The sequence below is a fragment of the Salmo trutta genome, chromosome 21 (assembly GCF_901001165.1).
Source record: "Salmo trutta chromosome 21, fSalTru1.1, whole genome shotgun sequence".
NCBI lineage: Eukaryota > Metazoa > Chordata > Actinopteri > Salmoniformes > Salmonidae > Salmo > Salmo trutta.
Genome location: NC_042977.1, coordinates 5212038 through 5233494, shown reverse-complemented (window position 1 = coordinate 5233494; position 21457 = coordinate 5212038). Strand labels below are relative to the sequence as shown.

The window sequence follows — 21457 nt, the reverse complement described above, 5'->3', positions numbered from 1 at the left end:
TTGGGAAAGATTTGGTGAAGTGGTAAAAGCAGTGCCGACCGGCTATGTTATGTGTGATGATTGTGAGGCGCTATACACATTTGACAGTCACAAGACGGGACTTCAAAATGGCACATCAAGGGAACTGTAGGCTACTGTTCAAATGGGTTCAATAGAAGTAACTGAAGTCTGGACACTGACTGTAGGTTTATAACCTCTCACGTAGCCTAACATAATGTTAACTCCTGCACAATTAAGCATTTCTTGCAGTAAAATTATATACCAAATGTACATTTTGACTATGGAGTCAAGAAATATGATTTATTTCAGTATCTTGAGAGAATGAACGCACGCTTAGATACCGTCTGTAAAGGTGCCATCTTTATCAGCATCATAAAAGCTGATTGTATTTCAACCACAAAATATGCATCCAAGCCAAACTGACACTTGATCAGAAACATGTTGGGTAGTTTTCACAGCTTTTAATTCCTGAAAACTGTCCAACTGATGTCATTTGAACATTTTGCACAGACAATCTTATTTCATTTTCTCCCTGGTCCGTAAACATCTTTGGGGACGTTTTGCGTGAGAGAAGAGACGAAAGAGAACTTCAGGTGAGCAAGGGTTTATTTAGTATTCTAGGGCAACAAGTAATGATAGAAGAGAAGCTGCATGTATCTAAATATAGGCTAGTTGACTCCCAAAATGCCTACAAAAATGTCTAAAATTATAAGCAGAAACATAGGCCTATCTAAAAAGGTACATTTGTCACATATAGTCTAATAGGGTTATTACCAATTGCGGGCTGGTGTAAGTGAACAAACAGCTGACCCACGCATCGTTAATGGTGTCAATTGTTTGGGTTGTGACCATTTCAGTTTGGACAATTGTGACTTATTTTGGACTTCAATAAAGAATCCCCATAGCTAACATATGGAGGGCGATCTTTCATTTGGACAGATGTACATCCCAGCAAACATACTGTATATTTTTGTCCCAAAACCGTACTTTACATATTTGTTGATATATTAGATAGGTAGTGACACTTCTTAAAAATACATGAAGATTTACCAACTTGCTCACTAGTTTTCTCAAATCTTTGCAAACACACTACTCACAATGTGGCCACGTAGAGGGGTGCAATCCCATCACCTGGTGATAGTTGTAGGGGTGCGGCTTAAGGCACATTCATTCTACAGGCTTTTAGTGTGTATTTCGGTAGTGAGATCACTTGAAAATGTGTTTATTTTTAAACTTTAAAACTTAACTAATAATTAGATCAGTATCTTCAATAAAACAAGTCAAGATGTTCTACTGAAATAAATTACTAAAATCCTTCATTGCTTTATTTTCAAACATGGAGTTTAGGAGTCATGATTTGGAATAGCCACCTGTTAATAGAAATAGTATATAAACAATGACTTTGTTATGGTCTTAGACTGAAGTAGAACATATCATGATGTAAACAAAGTTCCTAACCTGTTTAGGATAGGGGGCATTTGGAGACTTAAGTTTTTTTGGGGTGGGACTACAATTTGCACCAATTCTGTAGAATCACCCATATACATCTCTGACTTATCTAGAACACAAATACTACATTTTACATTGACATTTGTCATACTTACAGAAGTGAGTGCATACACTTTTCATACTGGTCCCCCATGGGAATCGAACCCACAGCCCTGGAGTTACAAGCGTCATTGCCCTAACCAACTGAGCCACACAGGACCCTTCTGTCTCCCTCTGAACAACTGCCGGCCTCCTGACTTCTCCAATCCAGACTCATCACTTCTGACCATTCTTATTAACCTACAGTATCAATCAAACTTGATATGGTCTGTCTGTGCCTTCTGAACATATAGATTGTGTCCACTTATCCAATTGACTGGATGGCTCACGGCTGCTCATTACTCTTTGCTGCGCAGTTAAAAGGACGGCATGGATTGGCTCACGAAGCTCATCTTGGGGATAGATCTTGACTCTTGTGAGCGGCCAATCAAGAAGCTACAGATACCAGGAACCGAGAAAAAGAGAGAGAGATTGCAATTGTATTTGGGTCTCCTTTGAAAACATAAATGTTTACAATACGTCTACAGGCACTGAACTCATGCTCAACAGTGCCTTGCATGGGCAGAGAGAGAGAGAGCGATAATGACCAATCATTGCAGGACTCACCAGTGCAGTGGGCTGTGGCTCCTTGCGGAAATAGGCGTAGCAGGCCTCTGGGCTACAGTGGGTTACTGACCAAGAGAGAAAAAACACCAGGCCGGCCAATATCACCACGATAACAGTCACTGTAGTGGGCTTCAGCCAGGTAGGTCCAGGACCTTTGAACACAGTGACAATATTTGTCTTACTGTTATTAAGGTGAAGTATACAGCCTTAATGTAGCATGAGAGCGCAATAGAGTGCATTTGGAAAGAATTCAGACCCCTTGAATATTTCCACATTTTGTTATGTTACAGCCTTATTCTAAAATGGATTAAAAACATTTTATCCATCAATTTACACACAATACTCCATAATGACAAAGAAAAAACAGCTTTACAGACATCTTTGCAAAGTTATGGGAAAAAAACAGATATCACATTTACATAAGTATTCAGACCCTTTACTCAGTCCTTTGTTGAAGAACCTTTAGCAGCAATTACAGCCTCGAGTCTTCTTGGGTATGATGCTACAAGCTTGGCACACCTGTATTTGTGGAGTTTCTCCCATTCTTCTCTGCAGATCCTGTCAAGCTCTGCCAGGTTGGATGGGGAGTGTTGCTACACAGCTATGTTCAGGTCTCTCCAGAGATGTTTGATCGGGTTCAAGTCTGGGCTCTCGCTGGGCCACTCAGACATTCAGAGACATGTCCAGAAGCCACTCGTGTTGACTTGGCTGTGTGCTTAGGGTCATTGTCCTGATGGAAGGTGAACCTTAGCCCCAGTCTGAGGTCCTGAGCGCTCTGGAGCAGGTTTTCATCAAGGATCTCTCTGTACTTTGCTCCGTTCATCTTTCCCCCAATCCTGACTAGTCTCCCAGTCCCTCCCACAGCAGGATGCTGCCACCACCAGGTTTCCTCCAGATGTGACGCTTGGCGTTCAGGCCCAAGAGTTCCATCTTGGTTTCATCAGACCGGAGAATTTTTGTTTCTCATGGTCTGAGAGTCCTTTAGGTGCTTTTTGGAAAACTGCAAGCGGGCTATCATGTGCCTTTTACTGAGGAGTGGCTTCCGTCTGGCCACTCAAACATAAAGGCCTGTGTGGTGGAGTGTGTAGAGATGGTTGTCCTTCTGGAAGGTTCTCCCATCTCCACAGAGGAACTCTGGAGCTCTGTCAGAGTGACCATCAGGTTCTTGGCCAAACTCTGCAGCTGAGTTTGGCCAGGCGGCCAGCTCTAGGAAGAGTCTTGGTGGTTCCAAACTTCTTCCATTTAAGAATGACGGATGATGGATTTAAGAATGATGAAAGGCTGGTAATGGCTCACATCAACACCATTATCCCAGAAACCCTAGACCCACTCCAATTTTCATACCGCCCAAACAAATCCACAGATGATGCAATCTCTATTTCACTCCACACTGCCCTTTCCCACCTGGACAAAAGGAACACCTATGTGAGAATGCAATTCATTGACTACAGCTCAGTGTTAAACATCATAGTACCCTCAAAGCTCATCACTAAGCTAAGGATCCTGGGACTAAACACCTCCCTCTGCAACTAGATCCTGGACTTCCTGACGGGCCGCCCCCAGGTGGTGAGGGTAGGTAGCAACACATCTGCCACACTGATCCTCAACACTGGAGCCCCCCAGGGGTGTGTGCTGAGTCATCTCCTGTACTCCTTGTTCACCCACGACTGCATGGCCAGGCACGACTCCAACACCATCAATACATTTGCAGATGTCGCAACAGTGGTAGGCCTGATCACCGACAACAACGAGACAGCCTATAGGGAGGAGGTCAAAGACCTGGCCGGGTGGTGCCAGAATAACAGCCTATCCCTCAACGTAACCAAGACTAAGGAGATTATTGTGGACTACAGGAAAAGGAGGACCGAGCACGCCCCCATTCTCATCGACGGGGCTGTAGTGGAGCAGGTTGAGAGCTTCAAGTTCCTTGGTGTCCACATCACCAACAACTAGAATGGTCCAAACACACCAGACTTACTGCAGGAATGTGGAGACCTTCAATGCTGCAGAAATGTTTGGGTACCCTTCCACTCAGACAATTCCTTCGACCTCATGGCTTGTTTTTGACTCTGGCATGCACTGTCAACTGTGGGACTTTATATAGACAGGTGTGTGCCTTTCCAAATCATGTCCAATCAATTGAATTGACCACAGGTGGACTCCAATCAAGTTGTAGAAACATCTCAAGGATGATCAATGGAAACAGGATGCACCTGAGCTCAATTTTGAGTCTCATAGCAAAGTAGTAGTAAATAAGGTATTTATTTTTCTTTTCTTTATTTTTAATCAGGGAAAAAAACGATTTAATCAATTTTAGAATAAGGCTTTAAGGTAACAAAATGTGGAAAAAGTCAAGGCATCTGTATCCATCACAAGGTTATGTTTCCATGATTTGCAGATTTTGTATGCATTACTCTTCCAGTATAAAGCTAGAACAGTTACAAAGTGCACAGAGATGATCGAGAATCCATATGTGTGTGTGGTTGGTGTGTGTTTGAAATGTATGCGCACGTGAAATAGATACAAGACGTTATGTTTTGGATCTCTTTCCATGGTACACATAATGGCAAAGTATACCGTTGACCGATCAGTGTGTGTGTTAAAAAAGGCCATATGTGTCTCGAAGGACCAATTGCCAAAGGTCTATCTGGTTTGAAGGATCAATAAATGATCAATAAATTTAACAGAATATGTGAGCACATGCAGATGTACTGTATGTGTGTGTCTATGAGTGTGTATTATCATTTGCAGCCCACCTGTGATGGAGACACACTGTGTGTCAGTGCTGCTGCTTTTGCTGTGGGTGTCTAGATGGGCCTGGGCTTTGACGCAGTACACTGCTCCCTCCTGCAGGGCGTCGATGTGGAGCGGATTCTGTTGCACTGTGATCACACGCAAGGAGGACTTGCCCTAGAAGACAGAGCACAGTGAGACGCTGCTGAAGAGAACTCAAACACTGCTTGAAGTGAGTTTTATAGGAGGAGGTCATTATCGTTCTACCTAGCGGGTCACCTTTAGGACCAATTCCAAACCAATCCCTTGCTCCAATCCCTAGGCATCCCCCACACAACAAGCTCCAATCTCTCCCAACACACAATACATGACAGGGTTGTCTAGATCAGGTATTCCCAAACTGGGGGTATTCCCAACCCAGGGGTATGTGCAACGCCATCGGGGGTACGCTAAATAAAAATGTGATTCACATGTAAAACTTTTATTTCACATTTTCAAACAGTCCGTTTATAAGCCACAGGAGTTTTTTGAGTGAGAATAAAACGACTTTCGAGTAGTAAGACATGAATAAAAAAACAGATACCATTAATAAGAAGTGGCTAGGACAGGAAAGCCCCATACTATTGTGGAGGACTTAATTCTTCCTGCTGCCGCAGATACGGCTGGGAAAATGCAGGGGAAAAGGCCAAAAAAAATCGATACAGACAAACCTTCATCAAACAACACTGTTTCACGACGCGTCCGTGATATGGCAGGAGATGTTTTGAAACAATTACTGCTTCGCATACAAGCTAGTGAATTCTATGTGTTACAGCTGGATGAGTCAACAGATGTGGCGGGCCGGGCGCAGCTCCTGGTATATGTCTGTTACGTTTTTGGGGGGTCAATTAAGGAAGACATCCTCTTCTGCAAACCACTGGAAACCAGGACATCAGGAGATTATATTTTTAAAGTACTGGACAGTTTTGTGACATCAAATGGACTTTGGTGGTCAAAAGCCATGACAGGGAGACATAGTGGAGTGGTAACGCGAACGCGCGTGCAAGCAGTTGCTCCCGACGCCACTTGGGTCACTGCAGTATCCACCGAGAGGCTGTTGCTGCCAAGGGAATGCCTGACAGCTTGAAAGACGTTTTGGACACTACAGTGAAAATGGTTAACCTTGTTAAAGCAAGGGCCCTGAACTCTTGTGTATTTTCTGCACTATGCAATGATATGGGCAGCGACCATGTAACGCTTTTACAACATACAGAAGTGCGCTGGTTATCAAGGGGCAAAGTATTGACATGTTTTTTTGAATTGAGAGACGAGCTTAAAGTTTCCTTTACTGACCATAATTTTCACTTGTCTGACTGCTTGCATGATGATGAGTTTCTCACACGACTGGCCTATCTGGGTGATGTTTTTTCTCGCCTGAATGATCTGAATCTAGGATTACAGGGACTCTCCGCAACTATATTCAATGTGCCGGACATAATTGAGGCTATATTAAGAAGTTGGAGCTCTTGTCTGTCTGCATTAACAAGGACAACACACAGGTCTTTCCATCATTGTATGATTTTTTTGTGTGCAAATGAACTCAAGCTTACAGACAATGTCAAATGTGATATAGCGAAGCACCTGAGTGAGTTGGGTGTGCAATTACGCAGGTACTTTCCTGAAACGGACCACACAAACAACTGGATTCATTATCCCTTTCATGCCCTGCCTCCAGTCCACTTACCGATATCTGAACAAGAGAGCCTCATCGAAATTGTGACAATAAGTCTCGTACAAACTTGGACCCAGGTCCAGAGAAACACAGCAGGCAGAGGTGAGGATAAATCCAGAACATTTACTGAAGCTTACACAGTCAAAAAAAATACAAAAATAAATATATATAAAAAAATATTTAAAAAACAACGCACTGGCACAATAATCACTAAACAAAACAAGAGACCTGAGCAACCAGCCCAGTTCCCAGAGGACCTAAATAGTCATACACCAGGTGAACCCAATATGCCAAACCAGGCTCACCTTTTATATGTAAGATGGTTAAATAAAGAGCAAATTTATTTATTATTTATTATTACACTTATTCTTATGTTTAATAAATGTATCGTATAGTGTGTGTGGCAGGCTTACAATGATGGCAAAAAACAACATTTGAAAGTGCCCTGGTGCTAGAGGAGGTACGCAGCTGGAGGATGAATGTTTGAAGGGATACACAGCGGAGGTTGAATGTTTGAAGGGATACACAGAGGAGGTTGAATGTTTGAAGGGATACACAGCGGAGGTTGAATGTTTGAAGGGATACACAGAGGTTGAATGTTTGAAGGGATACACAGAGGAGGTTGACTGTTTGAAGGGATACACAGAGGAGGTTGAATGTTTGAAGGGATACACAGAGGAGGTTGAATGTTTGAAGGGATACACTGCGGAGGTTGAATGTTTGAAGGGATACACAGAGGAGGTTGAATGTTTGAAGGGATACACAGCGGAGGTTGAATGTTTGAAGGGCTACACAGAGGAGGTTGAATGTTTGAAGGGATACACAGAGGAGGTTGTATGTTTGAAGGGATACTCAGAGGAGGTTGAATGTTTGAAGGGATACACAGCGGAGGTTGAATGTTTGAAGGGATACACAGAGGAGGTTGAATGTTTGAAGGGATACACAGAGGAGGTTGAATGTTTGAAGGGCTACACAGAGGAGGTTGAATGTTTGAAGGGATACACAGAGGAGGTTGAATGTTTGAAGGGATACACAGCGGAGGTTGAATGTTTGAAGGGATACACAGAGGAGGTTAAATGTTTGAAGGGATACACAGCGGAGGTTGAATGTTTGAAGGGATACACAGGGGAGGTTGAATGTTTGAAGTTATACACAGCGGAGGTTGAATGTTTGAAGGGATACACAGCGGAGGTTGAATGTTTGAAGGGATACACAGCGGAGGTTGAATGTTTGAAGGGATACACAGAGGAGGTTAAATGTTTGAAGGGATACACAGTGGAGGTTGAATGTTTGAAGGGATACACAGCGGAGGTTGAATGTTTGTAGGGATACACAGAGGTTGAATGTTTGAAGGGATACACAGAGGAGGTTCGATGTTTGAAGGGATACACAGAGGAGGTTGAATGTTTGAAGGGATACACAGAGGAGGTTGAATGTTTGAAGGGATACACAGCGGAGGTTGAATGTTTGAAGGGATACACAGAGGAAGTTGAATGTTTGAAGGGATACACAGAGGAGGTTGAATGTTTGAAGGGATACACAGAGGTTGAATGTTTGAAGGGATACACAGCGGAGGTTGAATGTTTGAAGGGATACACAGCGGAGGTTGAATGTTTGAAGGGATACACAGCAGAGGTTGAATGTTTGAAGGGATACACAGCGGAGGTTGAATGTTTGAAGGGATACACAGAGGAGGTTAAATGTTTGAAGGGATACACAGCGGAGGTTGAATGTTTGAAGGGATACACAGCGGAGGTTGAATGTTTGAAGGGATACACAGCGGAGGTTAAATGTTTGAAGGGATACACAGCGGAGGTTGAATGTTTGAAGGGATACACAGCGGAGGTTGAATGTTTGAAGGGATACACAGAGGTTGAATGTTTGAAGGGATACACAGCGGAGGTTGAATGTTTGAAGGGATACACAGCGGAGGTTGAATGTTTGAAGGGATACACAGCGGAGGTTGAATGTTTGAAGGGATACACAGAGGAAGTTGAATGTTTGAAGGGATACTCAGAGGAGGTTGAATGTTTGAAGGGATACACAGCGGAGGTTGAATGTTTGAAGGGATACACAGCGGAGGTTGAATGTTTGAAGGGATACACAGCGGAGGTTGAATGTTTGAAGGGATACACAGCGGAGGTTGAATGTTTGAAGGGATACACAGAGGAGGTTGAATGTTTGAAGGGATACACAGAGGAGGTTGAATGTTTGAAGGGATACTCAGAGGAGGTTGAATGTTTGAAGGGATACACAGCAAAGGTTGAATGTTTGAAGGGATACACAGCGGAGGTTGAATGTTTGAAGGGATACGGGACTATAAAAAGTTTGGGAACCACTGCTCTAGATCAAAAAGGGGCTTAGGTGTTAGGTGTGGCAGGGGGCGTGGCAATGGCCACTGTTGTCCCGTAGGGGCGGATGAATTTTAGAGAACATTTTTGAGGTCTCCGTCTTGGTGGTGTAGATACATTTGAACATTTTTATGGCAATTTCCTGCAACTCTACAAATTTGTCCATGGAGCTGAGATAAGTTTTTTTTTGTTTTAAATCTAATTTCCTGCAATACTACATATTCTGCCATGGAGAGGAAAGCATTTTTCTTTTGCTGTTTTAAAGCTAATTTCCTGCAATTCTATGCATTTTTCCATGGCCGATATTGTGTTCTTTTGCACAAACATAACAACAAAATCAAAAGATTCATTGCTTTTTGAATTTTCAATTCTCCCTGACTGTCTAGCTTTTATTTTGGTAATTATTTGTATTTTTTTGTATCTTATTTTGTATCTTTTTTTTTTTTACACTGTTTGAACTTAGGTGACCCAAAAAAACGCTTAGAGGCCCGCCAAAGGATTTCAATGGCAGAAAAATCCCTGCAAGACTATAATATACTGTACATGTCATATCCTCACCCTGACCAACTCGCCTCTCTTCCAGATAGTCACAGTCACTCCCACGGTCAGGGGGAGGCCTTTGAAAGTCACCTGAAGGGCATCACCCATGGTGGTCAAAGTTATAGCTGGCACTGTCAGGATTGCTGTGTGGAAGATGAAAGTCATAGTACGTTACAAACATAGGCTGTGTCTGAAATTGTTCTTGCCTAATACATACTGTGTGCTAACCATACAACCTAGAACATACTGTTTAGTAAAAACGGAAGAAATAGAAACATACTACGCTCATGCATACTGAGAAGGCTTCATCTAATGTGAAATTAGGTTGTTCCCCGCCATTCCTTCATTTTGGTACAGCCTGTCAGCATTCCCTTATCTGATTATCAGCTGTAGTCAAACACATGTTGGTCTGAAAAGACAACTCTCTTCCTCAATAGTGTGCAGCAAATTTATCCTAGATGAAAAGCCGAAATAAGCAACACACTATCACAAATAGACACAAATTACTTATTTGAAATTCGTGACAGGCACATGAAAAAGTCCACTTTTTCGTGTGTGTTACAGGATTTTCATCACAACGCAATTTTCTTTCTTCATAAAGCATTTGTGTACATTACACCCATTTCCAATAAGCAATTTGTGTCTAATTCACAATCATTTGTGATACAGGGTTGGAAATAAGTATTATATCCTGGATTTAAGACGCACAACATTTTTTAATTTTCACATACTAATCGGACACTGTATTGTCATAATGATGACCAGAAGGCCGCTTGTTTAAATGTTTTGGCATTTTGTATGGCTGTTGTGCACTTGGGTAAGTGTTTTGTCTTCAGCTAATGTTAGTACAAATGCTGTATAGATTAATTCATGTTTATAATATCTCCAGTTTGTCTTATTTTCCTTGGATGGATGAAGGAATGCTAAAAATGAATGTAAAAATCATAAAATCAACTATTGCCATGGCATCAAAAGAGAGTATATGGACGTAGATATCCCACAATGACTCACTCTCTCTCCTGTTGAATGGCCTCCCGAGCTCAGCCCACGGTGACACACGCCTTCCGCACTCTGTCCGCACGCGGATGCTGTAGTCTGAGTCAGAACCAAGGTCAAAGGTCAGGTCGCACTCCGTCCGTGTGACCTGCTGACAACCAACCGCGTCCTCCCAACTTCCATTCAAGATCGTCAGCTCAAATTCCCTACAGAACACATGGAAATACATTAGCCAGCTCATATTGACACATTATACCCAGAGCCAGTGTTTATTGTCCTTTTGTTTGTCTGCATGATAAATATTTTTGACAGGAATGTTTCATATTTTCACATGCTTGTGGTTAACTACCCTTTACGTCTTCTCAGTTACCACCCCCTTCGTAAACCAGACGCAATGTCCTCTAAAAAAGTAATAACAAATAGTGTGACGTCTCCATTCTTTTTATTTACATTTGACATTTTTGTCATTTAGAAGATGCTGTTATCCAGAGCTAGGTGAGATAACCACATAGCACAGTCATAGTAAGAAAGCTGCTTTATTGAGGAAAAGGTTTTCTTACTATGAATGTGATATGTGGTTGTCTCATCTAGCTACCTTAAACTATAAGTCGCTCTGGATAAAAGTGTCTTGTAAATAAAAAAATACTGCAGCTCGCAATTAGCAAGTGTAACATTGCGCTGTTTACCTAATATTTGTATAATTGCCTCCTTCTCATGGGCATTGATAAAACTGACGTTTTTGAGACATCACACAATTTATGACTATTTTAGAGGACGTTGCGTCTGGTTTAAGAAGAGACAAATGTCACAACTGGTGCTATTTAGCAACAGGGGGTGGTAATTTAGATGAGACGGTGTCTCATCTAATTCAATTGTTACAGGTTTTTAGCCCACTGCCTGGGCTGCATTCTCAGTGTACAGTTCACCGCCAATCAGCGAGAGTAAAAGGATGAAAGTGAAAAAGTCCGAGAAAGTCCATGTAGCAGAATTGGGAACAGCAGTATTCTCGTCAATGTGTCTGAACATTCCTGTGATGTTTCAGAAGTGATTGACTCACCCCTGGAACTGCACAGAGTAGGTGATAGAACTGCAAGGAGACTGTTGACGGCGCCACTTGAGCAAGTGCCTCATGTTTACAGACTCCATGGAAATTCTCCACGGGGATGGCAGCAGCCAGGCATCTGAAATTAAACAGATAAACAGTAAATATAAAACTATGCAATGTGATTAGGTGTTTGACAAACAGACATGCCTACAACAGTGATCAAGTCCACTATTAATACATAGCCCCTTGCTAAAAAATAACGATCTGCAATATTCCAAGCTGATTAAGTGTCAAACTTTTGGCTTGTGCAAGCCGGAACAGCTCGTAGTAGCAGAAACCCATCTCCTGTTTCTGTAGCGTGAGGCAGCTGGATGTACAAGTACACCCCCTGGACAGGACGGGAATGCTGAGTGCAAAGCAAAGACGCATCAGCTCCCATTTTTACAGTCTTTGGTATGAGTGAGTGCTATGTGTCTATCTTTCCTTGATCAGTGCAAGTTTGACAGAATCCAGTCTTTAGATGAATACATGTTCTAAGCACACAGAAGCCCTGTTGTCTTGTTCACAAACACATACTGTAGATTTAAGTGCACAAATGCTTTAGCACACATGTAAACACATTCACAGCATTCTAAACCCACTTGCAAGTGGTTTAGCCTAGGGTAAAAAGTGTTAGATATCCTGTGACACACACACGGAGGAATCTCAAGTTTCCAATTATGTCAGCCAGGGCATTAACTGTGTGCTGCACCCTCTCCCTCAGGCAAAATTCAGTTTTTCTCCTTCAGAACATGTTAATTGTCATCTACCTTTGATGGACGTGTTATATATATTTACACCACAGGAGGTTGGTGGCACCTTAATTGGGGAGGACGTGGCTCGTGGTAATGACTGGAGCAGAATTAGTGGAATGGTATAAAATACATTAAACAGATGGTTTCCAGGTATTTGATGGCATTCATTCACTCCGTTCCAGCCATTATCATGAGCTGTCCTCCCCTCAGCAGCCTCCACTGATATACCCTACAGCAGTTCTCACCTATGTTTCTGGTTTCACTTATGCTAATGGTATTTGTTATTAACTGACTTGCCTAGACTTGCCTAGTTAAATAATGATACTTTAAAAAAATCAAAATAATGAATCTGGCACATGAGAACATAAATGTATTCCCATGGTCATCGTCCACCACCTTGGATGACATACCCATATCAGGATACAACACCTTATACTTCACTTTTCTGCTTCTGCTGTCTATTACTTTCTTTTCCATTGGTTCCATGTACAGTATAACATTTAGAAATGAACATACTGTAAATAGGATAACTGTGATCTAACAGATCTAGGATCAAATCACACTACCCCAATGCTAACCTTAACCATTGGGGGATGAAAATAATATCTGATCCTACATCAGCAGTTTGGGGCAACTTCTTCCTATGCTGTTAAACAGCAGGACAGTGTGTGTTGCTGCAGTACTTACAGTTTGTGACGATGTTGAGGACAAGTAAAAACTGGCTGTCAAAAAAGCTCCTTCTCAGTCTCATAGCCCCTCTGTATGGAGAAGAGTAGGAGCACTGCTGTGATGAAGTGTGCAATCACTGTGTTGCCCGTCTCTCACCACTAATTTGATCGTAATACAAACAATCCCGGAATAGTGTGATCACTGCTTTTATGTTTGCAATATAGTCATCGCGTTGTCCATTGATCGTTCTTGTTGCGACTGTAACATGATCACTGCAGACTGTTATACCAACTGTAACTCAAACTTTCCTCGGACCTATGACTGTGATCCTAGCACTCTTCTCGGTCCTTGTGATGGTTCCTCTGCCATACTCCCTTTGCTTCCCGCTGTGTCTCCTATAAAAGGCTCGCAGTGTAATATGACCTCAGAATGTGTTTGTGAAAATACATAAATAGTGTTGTTATAAATGTGTGTTTTTATGTGAAAGCCATATCAATTGCATTTTAGGGTGCGTCTGAGAGAGTGGTTATGTAGGTAAAGCTGTTTATAAAAGTGTGTGTGTGTTTGAGAGAGGAAGGGTGTGATGTGCTGATGCGAGTCTAAAAGAATGACTGGTATGGCTTGGCTGGATGCTGAGGGTGAAAATATGATTAAGCCTGTCAGACTGGTTATGATCCCATAACTGTGTGTGAGTGTGTGCGTGCGCGTAGGGCTATAAAGTGTGACCATTTTGGTCGCATATGCTCCTAATTACTTTTTTGGTGCGACCTGAAATTCTAATTTTGGGGGGGGGGCAGTGCACCTAGAAAGAAAATCACCCAGATAATGATTGTTGTAATGAAAAAACAAACACAGATTCGTTAGCGTCAATGTTGCACCATTTCTACAGAGGAAACAGCTAGTTTCTAGCCCAAACAGTTAAAAAGATATGTATGGAAGCCCATTCCCACCTTTTTTTTTACTATCTAAAAATGTTAAAGAATTCTGAGATACTAAGTCAGAATTTCAAGATACTATCAAAACATTTTGATTTTGGGGTGTCAGGTAGCCTAGTGGTTAGAGCGTTGGACTAGTAACCGAAAGGTTGCAAGATCGAATCCCTGAGCTGACAAGGTAAAAATCTGTTGTTCTGCTCCTGAACAAGCACTGTTGCTAGGCTGTCATTGAAAATAAGAATTCGTTCTTAACTGACTTGCCTAGTTAAATAAATGTAATAAAAATATACTAATTTGGAGATACTAAGTTAAAATTTTGAGACAATAACTCAACATTTTTAGATAGTAGAGCATACTTATAGGATACGTTTCTTAATTTGTAACATTGTGTGATTTCATTGGTGGCACTACAGGTCCAAGATGTGGTGAGGGAGAGGGTGGGTATTTCAATAAACAGTCATGGATACATCATCTCACATTTCATAGTTTCCTGCAATATGTGTTGTACAGACAGGGGGACTATTTCAGGGCTAAAACAAAATTGTGAAATGTCTGGGGGTCACTGATGAGAGGTTTGAGAACCATTGGGCTAACCTAAACAGGCAAAACTGCGGACCCTAGTAGGAAGGTATGACATACTAATATACAGCTCCCTCGGGAACAGGCCCCCAGACCGCAGTGATCTGCTTGAAGAGGAGGCAGAGAAAGCGAGGTCGGGGAGCGGGATGCCTTCTGAGAAGTCGGAGGCGATCGAATAAACCCCCACTTCCCTCAATTCTGCTAGCAAGCATGCAATCTTTGGACAATAAAATGGACGAGTTACTGGGAAGATTAAACTACCAACATGACATTAAAAACTTTAACGTCTTATGCTTCACGGAGTCCTGGCTGAACAACAACAATATCAACATACAGCTGGCTGGTTATACGATTTTACCAGCAGGACAGAACAGCAGCGTCTGGCAAGACAAGGGGCGGCGGTCTATGTATTTTTGTAAACAACAGCTGGTGCACGATATCTAAGGAAGTCTCAAGCTATTGCTCGCCTGAGGTAGAGTTTCTCATGACAAGCTGCAGACCACATTACCTACCGAGAGAGTTTTCATCTATATTCTTTGTAACTGTTCTCATACCACCACAGTCAGAGGCTGGCACTAAGATAGCATTGAATGAGCTGTATTCCGCCATAAGCAAACAAGTAAACGCTCACCCAGAGGTGGCGCTCCTAGTAGTCGAGAACTTTAATGCAGGGAAACTTAAATCCGTTTTACCAAATTTCTATCAGCATGTTAAATGTGAAACCAGAGGAAAAATAACTCTGGATCACCTATCCTCCACACACAGAGATGCATACAAAGCTCTCCCTCGCCCTCCATTTGGTAAATCTGACCATAATTCCATCCTCCTGATTCCTGTTTACAAGCAAAAATTAAAGCAGGAAGCACCAGTGACTAGATTAATAAAAAAGTGGTTTTGGGGTTAAGGTAGTAGTCGTGGAATCATTGGAAAGGGGACTTGTCTTTCTACTTTTGTTTTTATCAATAAATCTATACGTTTTAGGCATGATACAATGCTTTCAGTGTATGTATAGTACTCCAATAATGCTTGCGAACAATAAATGGGAGTTTTGCAAATCTATCTGATATTCTTTGGTTGGTCTTACAATGCATTTAGCTAGTGTTTTAGTTTTACTATATAATATAGACCTAAAATAAAATATAATATGTTTGTCTGATAGGATTAGATTGGTCAGCATATTTTATATAGAGAACACTTCTGGTCAGGTATAATTTATATTTTTCTAATTTACTTTTATGTAAAACTGACATGCATAAAACAAATCAACACTAAAATAAGAAATTCAAAATGTTGAGTGAGAAAGGTCCTCCTTGATACCCCTTCCTCAAGTCCCCCAAATATGTTAATGTTATGCAAATGAAGGCGGCGCCTCATTAAATATGCACACTTCCAGTCCCAAAACCCAGGTACAGGGGGCGCTGTCCGGATACACACTTACACACACTGTGACCGAAAAAAACCACCTTCTGGGGACCAAACCCAAATAACGAGTAGGCATATTAGCATACCATTTTCTATCAGTTCCAATGGTCCGCCTTGTGGGGACCAAGATTTTGTCCCCAGTTAGTCATGACGTCCCCATACGGAAGGTGTACAAACAGTTCAATGTCCCCGTTGGGTCAGCAAAACAAGACCACACACACAGTACAGTCATGGGAGGGTGTGATCATAACCAGTCTGACAGGCTTAACCATAATTTCACATTCAGCATCCATTCAAGCCATACCAGTTATTCTTTTAGACACATGAGCACATCACACCCTTCCTCTCTTTAACACACTTTTATAAAACAGCTTTACCTACATAGACACTTACTCACACCCACACATACACGATACGGATCATAAAATGTAATTGATATGTCTCTCACATAAAAACACACATTTGTAACACATTCAGAGGTCATATTACACTGCATGTCTTTTATAGGAGACACAGTGGGAAGCAAAGGGAGTGTGGCAGAGGAACCATCACAAGGACCGAGAAGAGTGCTAGAATCACAGTCATAGGAGCGGTCCCACTCCGGTCTGGGGAAAGTTTAAGTTACAGTTGGGGTCTTAGTACATAGTACGGTTGGTATAACAGTCTGCAGTGGTAATGTTATGGTCGCAACAGGAACGATCAATGGACAATGCGATGACTATATTACAAACATAATGCAGTGATCACACTATGCCTCATGATTTGTCAACTCGTGCACAATTAATCTGTGCTTCAGTCTGATCAACTGGAGCCTACTGATAACAACCACAGCTGCAGGTAGCCTAGAGAAGCATATGCGCTCTGATCCCCTCTGGCCAGGGGAAACGAAGAGGTAGCGTCATGTACAGTGCCTTCAGAAAGTATTCATACCCCTTGACTTAGTCCACATTTTGTTGTGTTACAGCCTGAATACAAAATGGAATTCTCACCCATCTACACACGATGATGATGACAAAGTGAAAACATGTTTTTAGACATTTTTGCAAATGTATTGAAAATGAAATACAGAAATATCTAATTTACATAAATATTCACACCCCTGAGTCAATAGAATCACAGGGAATTAGAATCACCTTTGGCAGAGATTATGGCTGTGGTATTTCTGAGTACATTTCTAAGAGCTTTTCACACCTGGGTTGTACAATATTTGCACATTATTCTTTAAAAATTCTTCAAGATCTGTCAAGTTGGTTGTCAATCATTGCCAGACAGCCATTTTCAAGTCTTGCCATACATTTTCAAGCCGATTGAAGTCAAAACTGTCACTAGGAACATTCAATGTCGTCTTGGTAAGCAAATCCAGTGTGTACAGTGCCTTACAACAGTATTCCACCCCCTTTGGCGTTATTCCTATTTTGTTGCATTACAACCTGTAATTTAAATGGATTTTTATTTGGATTTCATGTAATGGACATACACAAAATAGTCCAAATTGGTGGAGTGAAGAAAATGACTTGTTTCATAAAAGAACAAAAAATAAAAATAAAAGTTGTGCGTGCATATGTATTCACCCCTTTGCTATGAAACCCCTAAATAAGATCTGGTGCAACCAATTACCTTCAGAAGTCACATAATTAGTTAAATAAAGTCCACCTGTGTGCAACCTAAGTGTCACATGATCTGTCACATGATCTCAGTGTATATATACACCTGTTCTGGAAGGCCCCAGAGTCTGCAACACCACTAAGCAAGGGGCAGCATGAAGACCAAGGAGCTCTCCAAACAGGTCAGAGACAAAGTTGTGGAGAAGTACAGATCAAGGTTGGGTTATAAAAAAAAATCCGAAACTTTGAACATCCCACGGAGCACCATTAAATCCATTATTAAAAAAGGGAAAGAATATGGCACCACAACAAACATGTCAATGGTTTGATTAATTACAAAATCGATACAATTTGGAAGGATTTTCCAGAGTCATACCTCAGTAGGGTAGAGTGTCAGGTGGCACAACCATTGGTGCCATGAGGTCAAAGTGTGAAGGAGGGAGCAAGCCAGAGAGCTGTCTAGGAAGCAGTCCAGGACCATGGCTTGGAGGCTTTGAGTTGGTCCCATCATTGTCATGCATTGTAGGGTATCTGCTGCCCCATAGACCTGCTGGTAGTGGGAAAGGTGTTAGCAGGGGACATCTATGATTGGCTGACACAGTCTTGGTTAAACCACATGTATTCTAAAGCAATATTCACCTGCTTTCATAGAGTAAGGATTCACTCCTTTGGGGACACTGCCAGTGTTCCCCTGATATCCATATGTCCCCATCGGTGGAGGTGGTGGTACACACTTGTTCTGTAAAACACATCAACACATTTTCCAAATTGTTAGTAATATTATCACAGTTGAAATACAATGGTTGTTCACTGTTTTTAATTTCTTTGAATTTAAGTGTGTACCTCAGCCTTGGGCTCAGTTTTGTTAACCCATCTGTGCAGAGTTGGATCCCAGACAATCTGAGGAAGAAGATATTAGCAATGTGAAGCAAGCCACAAATTGTCTTTTTTTTAATCCACTCAATTGTCTCTACATAGAATAAAGTGTTAATAACCAGTTCCTTACAGATCTGTCTTTGTCCTCAGGTAGATGAACCTCCTTCTTATTAACTCTTCCACTCCCAAAGACCCAGCTGAGCCAGCCTCCACTGTTATTGTGAACAGCAGGGGTCTCGGGCTCAGCCACCGGCCGGCTGCCAGTCTGGCACTGAGGGTTGGCATCGGAATGTTCCGGCTTGGTGATGGACATCATAGCAGGATGCTCAACATATCTAAGTCGGACATCTGTAATAAGTGGGAGAAGTCAGGCCTCTCTGCTCATGTCACCACACAGAACAATTACTAGCTGACAGGTAGAAACGTCTCGCTCTGATACTCTGTTACAACCCAATCTTAACCTACACTCAGTCACAGGGATTACTGGGAGGTTACTCCAGGACTCTGCGATCGCATTGTTTTGGTTGCAAAATCAACAATTCCCTGCAAATTATGTGAGGGCTTACAAATTTGACCAATCACCAAACTATTTCTGAATAAAATAGTCACGTCATCACAATATTATCGCATAGAACTGACCCATTACCACAGTACAAAAAGAGGGCTCGCAATTTCAACCAATCACCGCACATTTACTGCATAATATGGTTCAATCAAGCCAGACGTCAACACAGTTTTTTCCCATGTCAGCGCATTTTTGCAACAAATTGGACAAAACAATTGCATATTGCTATGCAAAATGTCATAATTGTCGCTGCAAAATCTAGCATATTTATCAGCTAATATCCAAAAAATGTATACACTCACTACTGTAAGTCGCTCTGGATAAGAGCGTCTGCTAAATGACTAAAATGAAAAAGTAAAATGGAGCTAAACCTGTTGTATGTAGAAAATGCATGAAAGTATTACAGCTATATACTCACATGAGCCATACATTTAATCTATCACAACTTATTCTCACGCTATCACAATGGTAATTTCTTTACTAATTTGGTAAGGTTAAGTGACCTCTTCTCTTGGAATAGAAATCCACAGGTGGAGTACACGCTCCACCATCCCATTTCCACAGTGGTGCCACCATGGGGATGATGGGAGGTGGTTGTGGATGATTGTTTCCATTCTTCATAGGGACACTGGTTGTGAGGAAGATCTCCTCCCTCTCTGCAGGGACACTAGCCTTTGGGACGATCCACTCCCTGTGCGCAGGGACGCTGGCCTTTGGGAAGATTCCCTTCCTCTGCGCAGTGACACTGGCCATCAGGAGGATCAACTCCCTTTGTGCATGGGTGACGTGTGATGCTCTGAGGATCTTCTTCTTCCGCGCAGTGATAGAAGCTGCTGGAAGAATCCCCTCCCTCTGTGCAGGGATGAGGCCTGATGCTCGGAGGATCCCCTCCTTATGCCCCTCCCTTGTGGCAGGGATGAGGCCTGATGCTCGAGGATCCCCTCCTTATGTGCAGGGATAGCCTGATGCTCGGAGACCTCCTCCCTCTCAGCAGGGACCACTAGCCTTTAGGACAATCCCCTCGCTGTGCGCTGGGACGCTGGCCATTGGTACGATTCCCTCCCTCTGTGCAGGGACACTGGCTGTTTGGAGGATCCCCTCCCTCTGTGCAGGGATGAGGCCTGATGATCGGAGGATCTCCTCCCTCTGTGCAGGGACACTGGCTGTTCGGAGGATTCCCTCCCTCTGCGCAGGGAAACTGGCTGTTTGGAGGATCTCCTCCCTCTGCGCAGGGACACTGGCTGTTTGGAGGATCCCCTCCCTCTGTGCAGGGATGAGGCCTGATGATCGGAGGATCTCCTCCTCTGTGTCATTGAGTGCTGGCTACTGAGAGAATCCCCTCCCTCTGTGCAGGGAAACTGGCTGTTTGGAGTATCCCCTCCCTCTGTGCAGGGAGGATGCCTGATGATCGGAGGATCTCCTCCCTCTGTGCATTGATCCAGCTGCTGAGAGAATCCCCTCCCTCTGTGCAGGGACACTGGCTGTTTGGAGGATCCCTCCCTCTGTGCAGGGACACTGGGCTGTTTGGAGGATCTCCTCCCTCTGTGCAGGGACACTGGCTGTTCGGAGGATTCCCTCACACTGCGCAGGGACACTGGCTGTTTGGAAGATCTCCTCCCCTCTGTGCAGGGACACTGGCTGTTTGGAGGATCCCCTCACTCTGCGCAGGGACACTGGCTGTTCGGAGGATCCCCTCCCTCTGTGCAGGGACAATGGCTGTTTGGAGGATCTCTTCCCTCTGTGCATTGATGCTAGCTGCTGAGAGAAGCCCCTCCCTCTGTGCAGGGACACTGGCTGTTTGAGGGATTCCCTCCATCTGCGCAGGGAGACTGGCTGTTCGGAGGATCTCCTCCCTCTGCGCAGGGACACTGGCTGTTTGGAGGACCTCTTCCCTCTGTGCAGTGATGCTAGCTGCTGAGAGAATCCCCTCCCTCTGTGCAGGGACACTGGCTGTTTGAGGGATTCCCTCCCTCTGTGCAGGGACACTGGCTATTTGGAGGATACCCTCCCTCTGCGCATGGACACTGGCTGTTCGGAGGATCCCCTCCCTCTGTGCAGGGACACTGGCTGTTTGTAGGATACCCTCCCTCTGTGACGGGATGAGGCTTGATGCTTGGACGATCTCCTCCCTCTGCACAGCAACTTCGGCTGCTGTGATGATCTGCAGGTATAACATAGAGCATATAGTAATTCCCTAAAAAATCAACCACTTGGAATCTATAACATCATTGACACATACACTGAGTGTGTTAAACATTAAGAACACCTCTTTCCGTGACATAGATTAATCAGGTGAAAGCTATAATCCATTATTGATGTCAATTGTTAAATCTTTTTCTCAGTGTAGATGAAGGGGAGGAGACAGGTTAAAGAATGATTTTCAGACAATTGAGACATGGATTGTGTATGTGTGTCATTCAGAGTGTGAATGAGCAAGACAAAAGATTTAAGTCCCTTTGAACAGAGTCTGGTAGTAGGTGCCA

General features: G+C 42.9%; 2 protein-coding genes across 2 annotated transcripts; both read right to left on the bottom strand.

Moving 5' to 3' along the window:
• Positions 1-446: 446 nt before the first annotated feature.
• On the bottom strand, positions 447-13589 carry crfb16 (cytokine receptor family member B16). The gene is made up of 7 exons (XM_029703998.1): positions 13012-13589; positions 11543-11666; positions 10501-10691; positions 9508-9632; positions 4911-5064; positions 2155-2306; positions 447-1983 (listed from the first exon to the last, which is right to left on the bottom strand). Exons 1-7 carry the CDS (start codon positions 13073-13075, stop codon positions 1801-1803), a joined length of 993 nt encoding a protein of 330 aa, XP_029559858.1. The 5' UTR covers positions 13076-13589; the 3' UTR covers positions 447-1800.
• A 4294-nt stretch (positions 13590-17883) lies between these two features.
• On the bottom strand, positions 17884-21150 carry LOC115157704 (uncharacterized). The gene is made up of 6 exons (XM_029706159.1): positions 20979-21150; positions 19478-19918; positions 18540-18757; positions 18377-18433; positions 18173-18272; positions 17884-18083 (listed from the first exon to the last, which is right to left on the bottom strand). The coding sequence occupies exons 1-6, from the start codon at positions 21148-21150 to the stop codon at positions 17911-17913; spliced, it is 1161 nt and encodes a 386-aa protein (XP_029562019.1). The 3' UTR covers positions 17884-17910.
• Between the last annotated feature and the right edge of the window lie 307 nt (positions 21151-21457).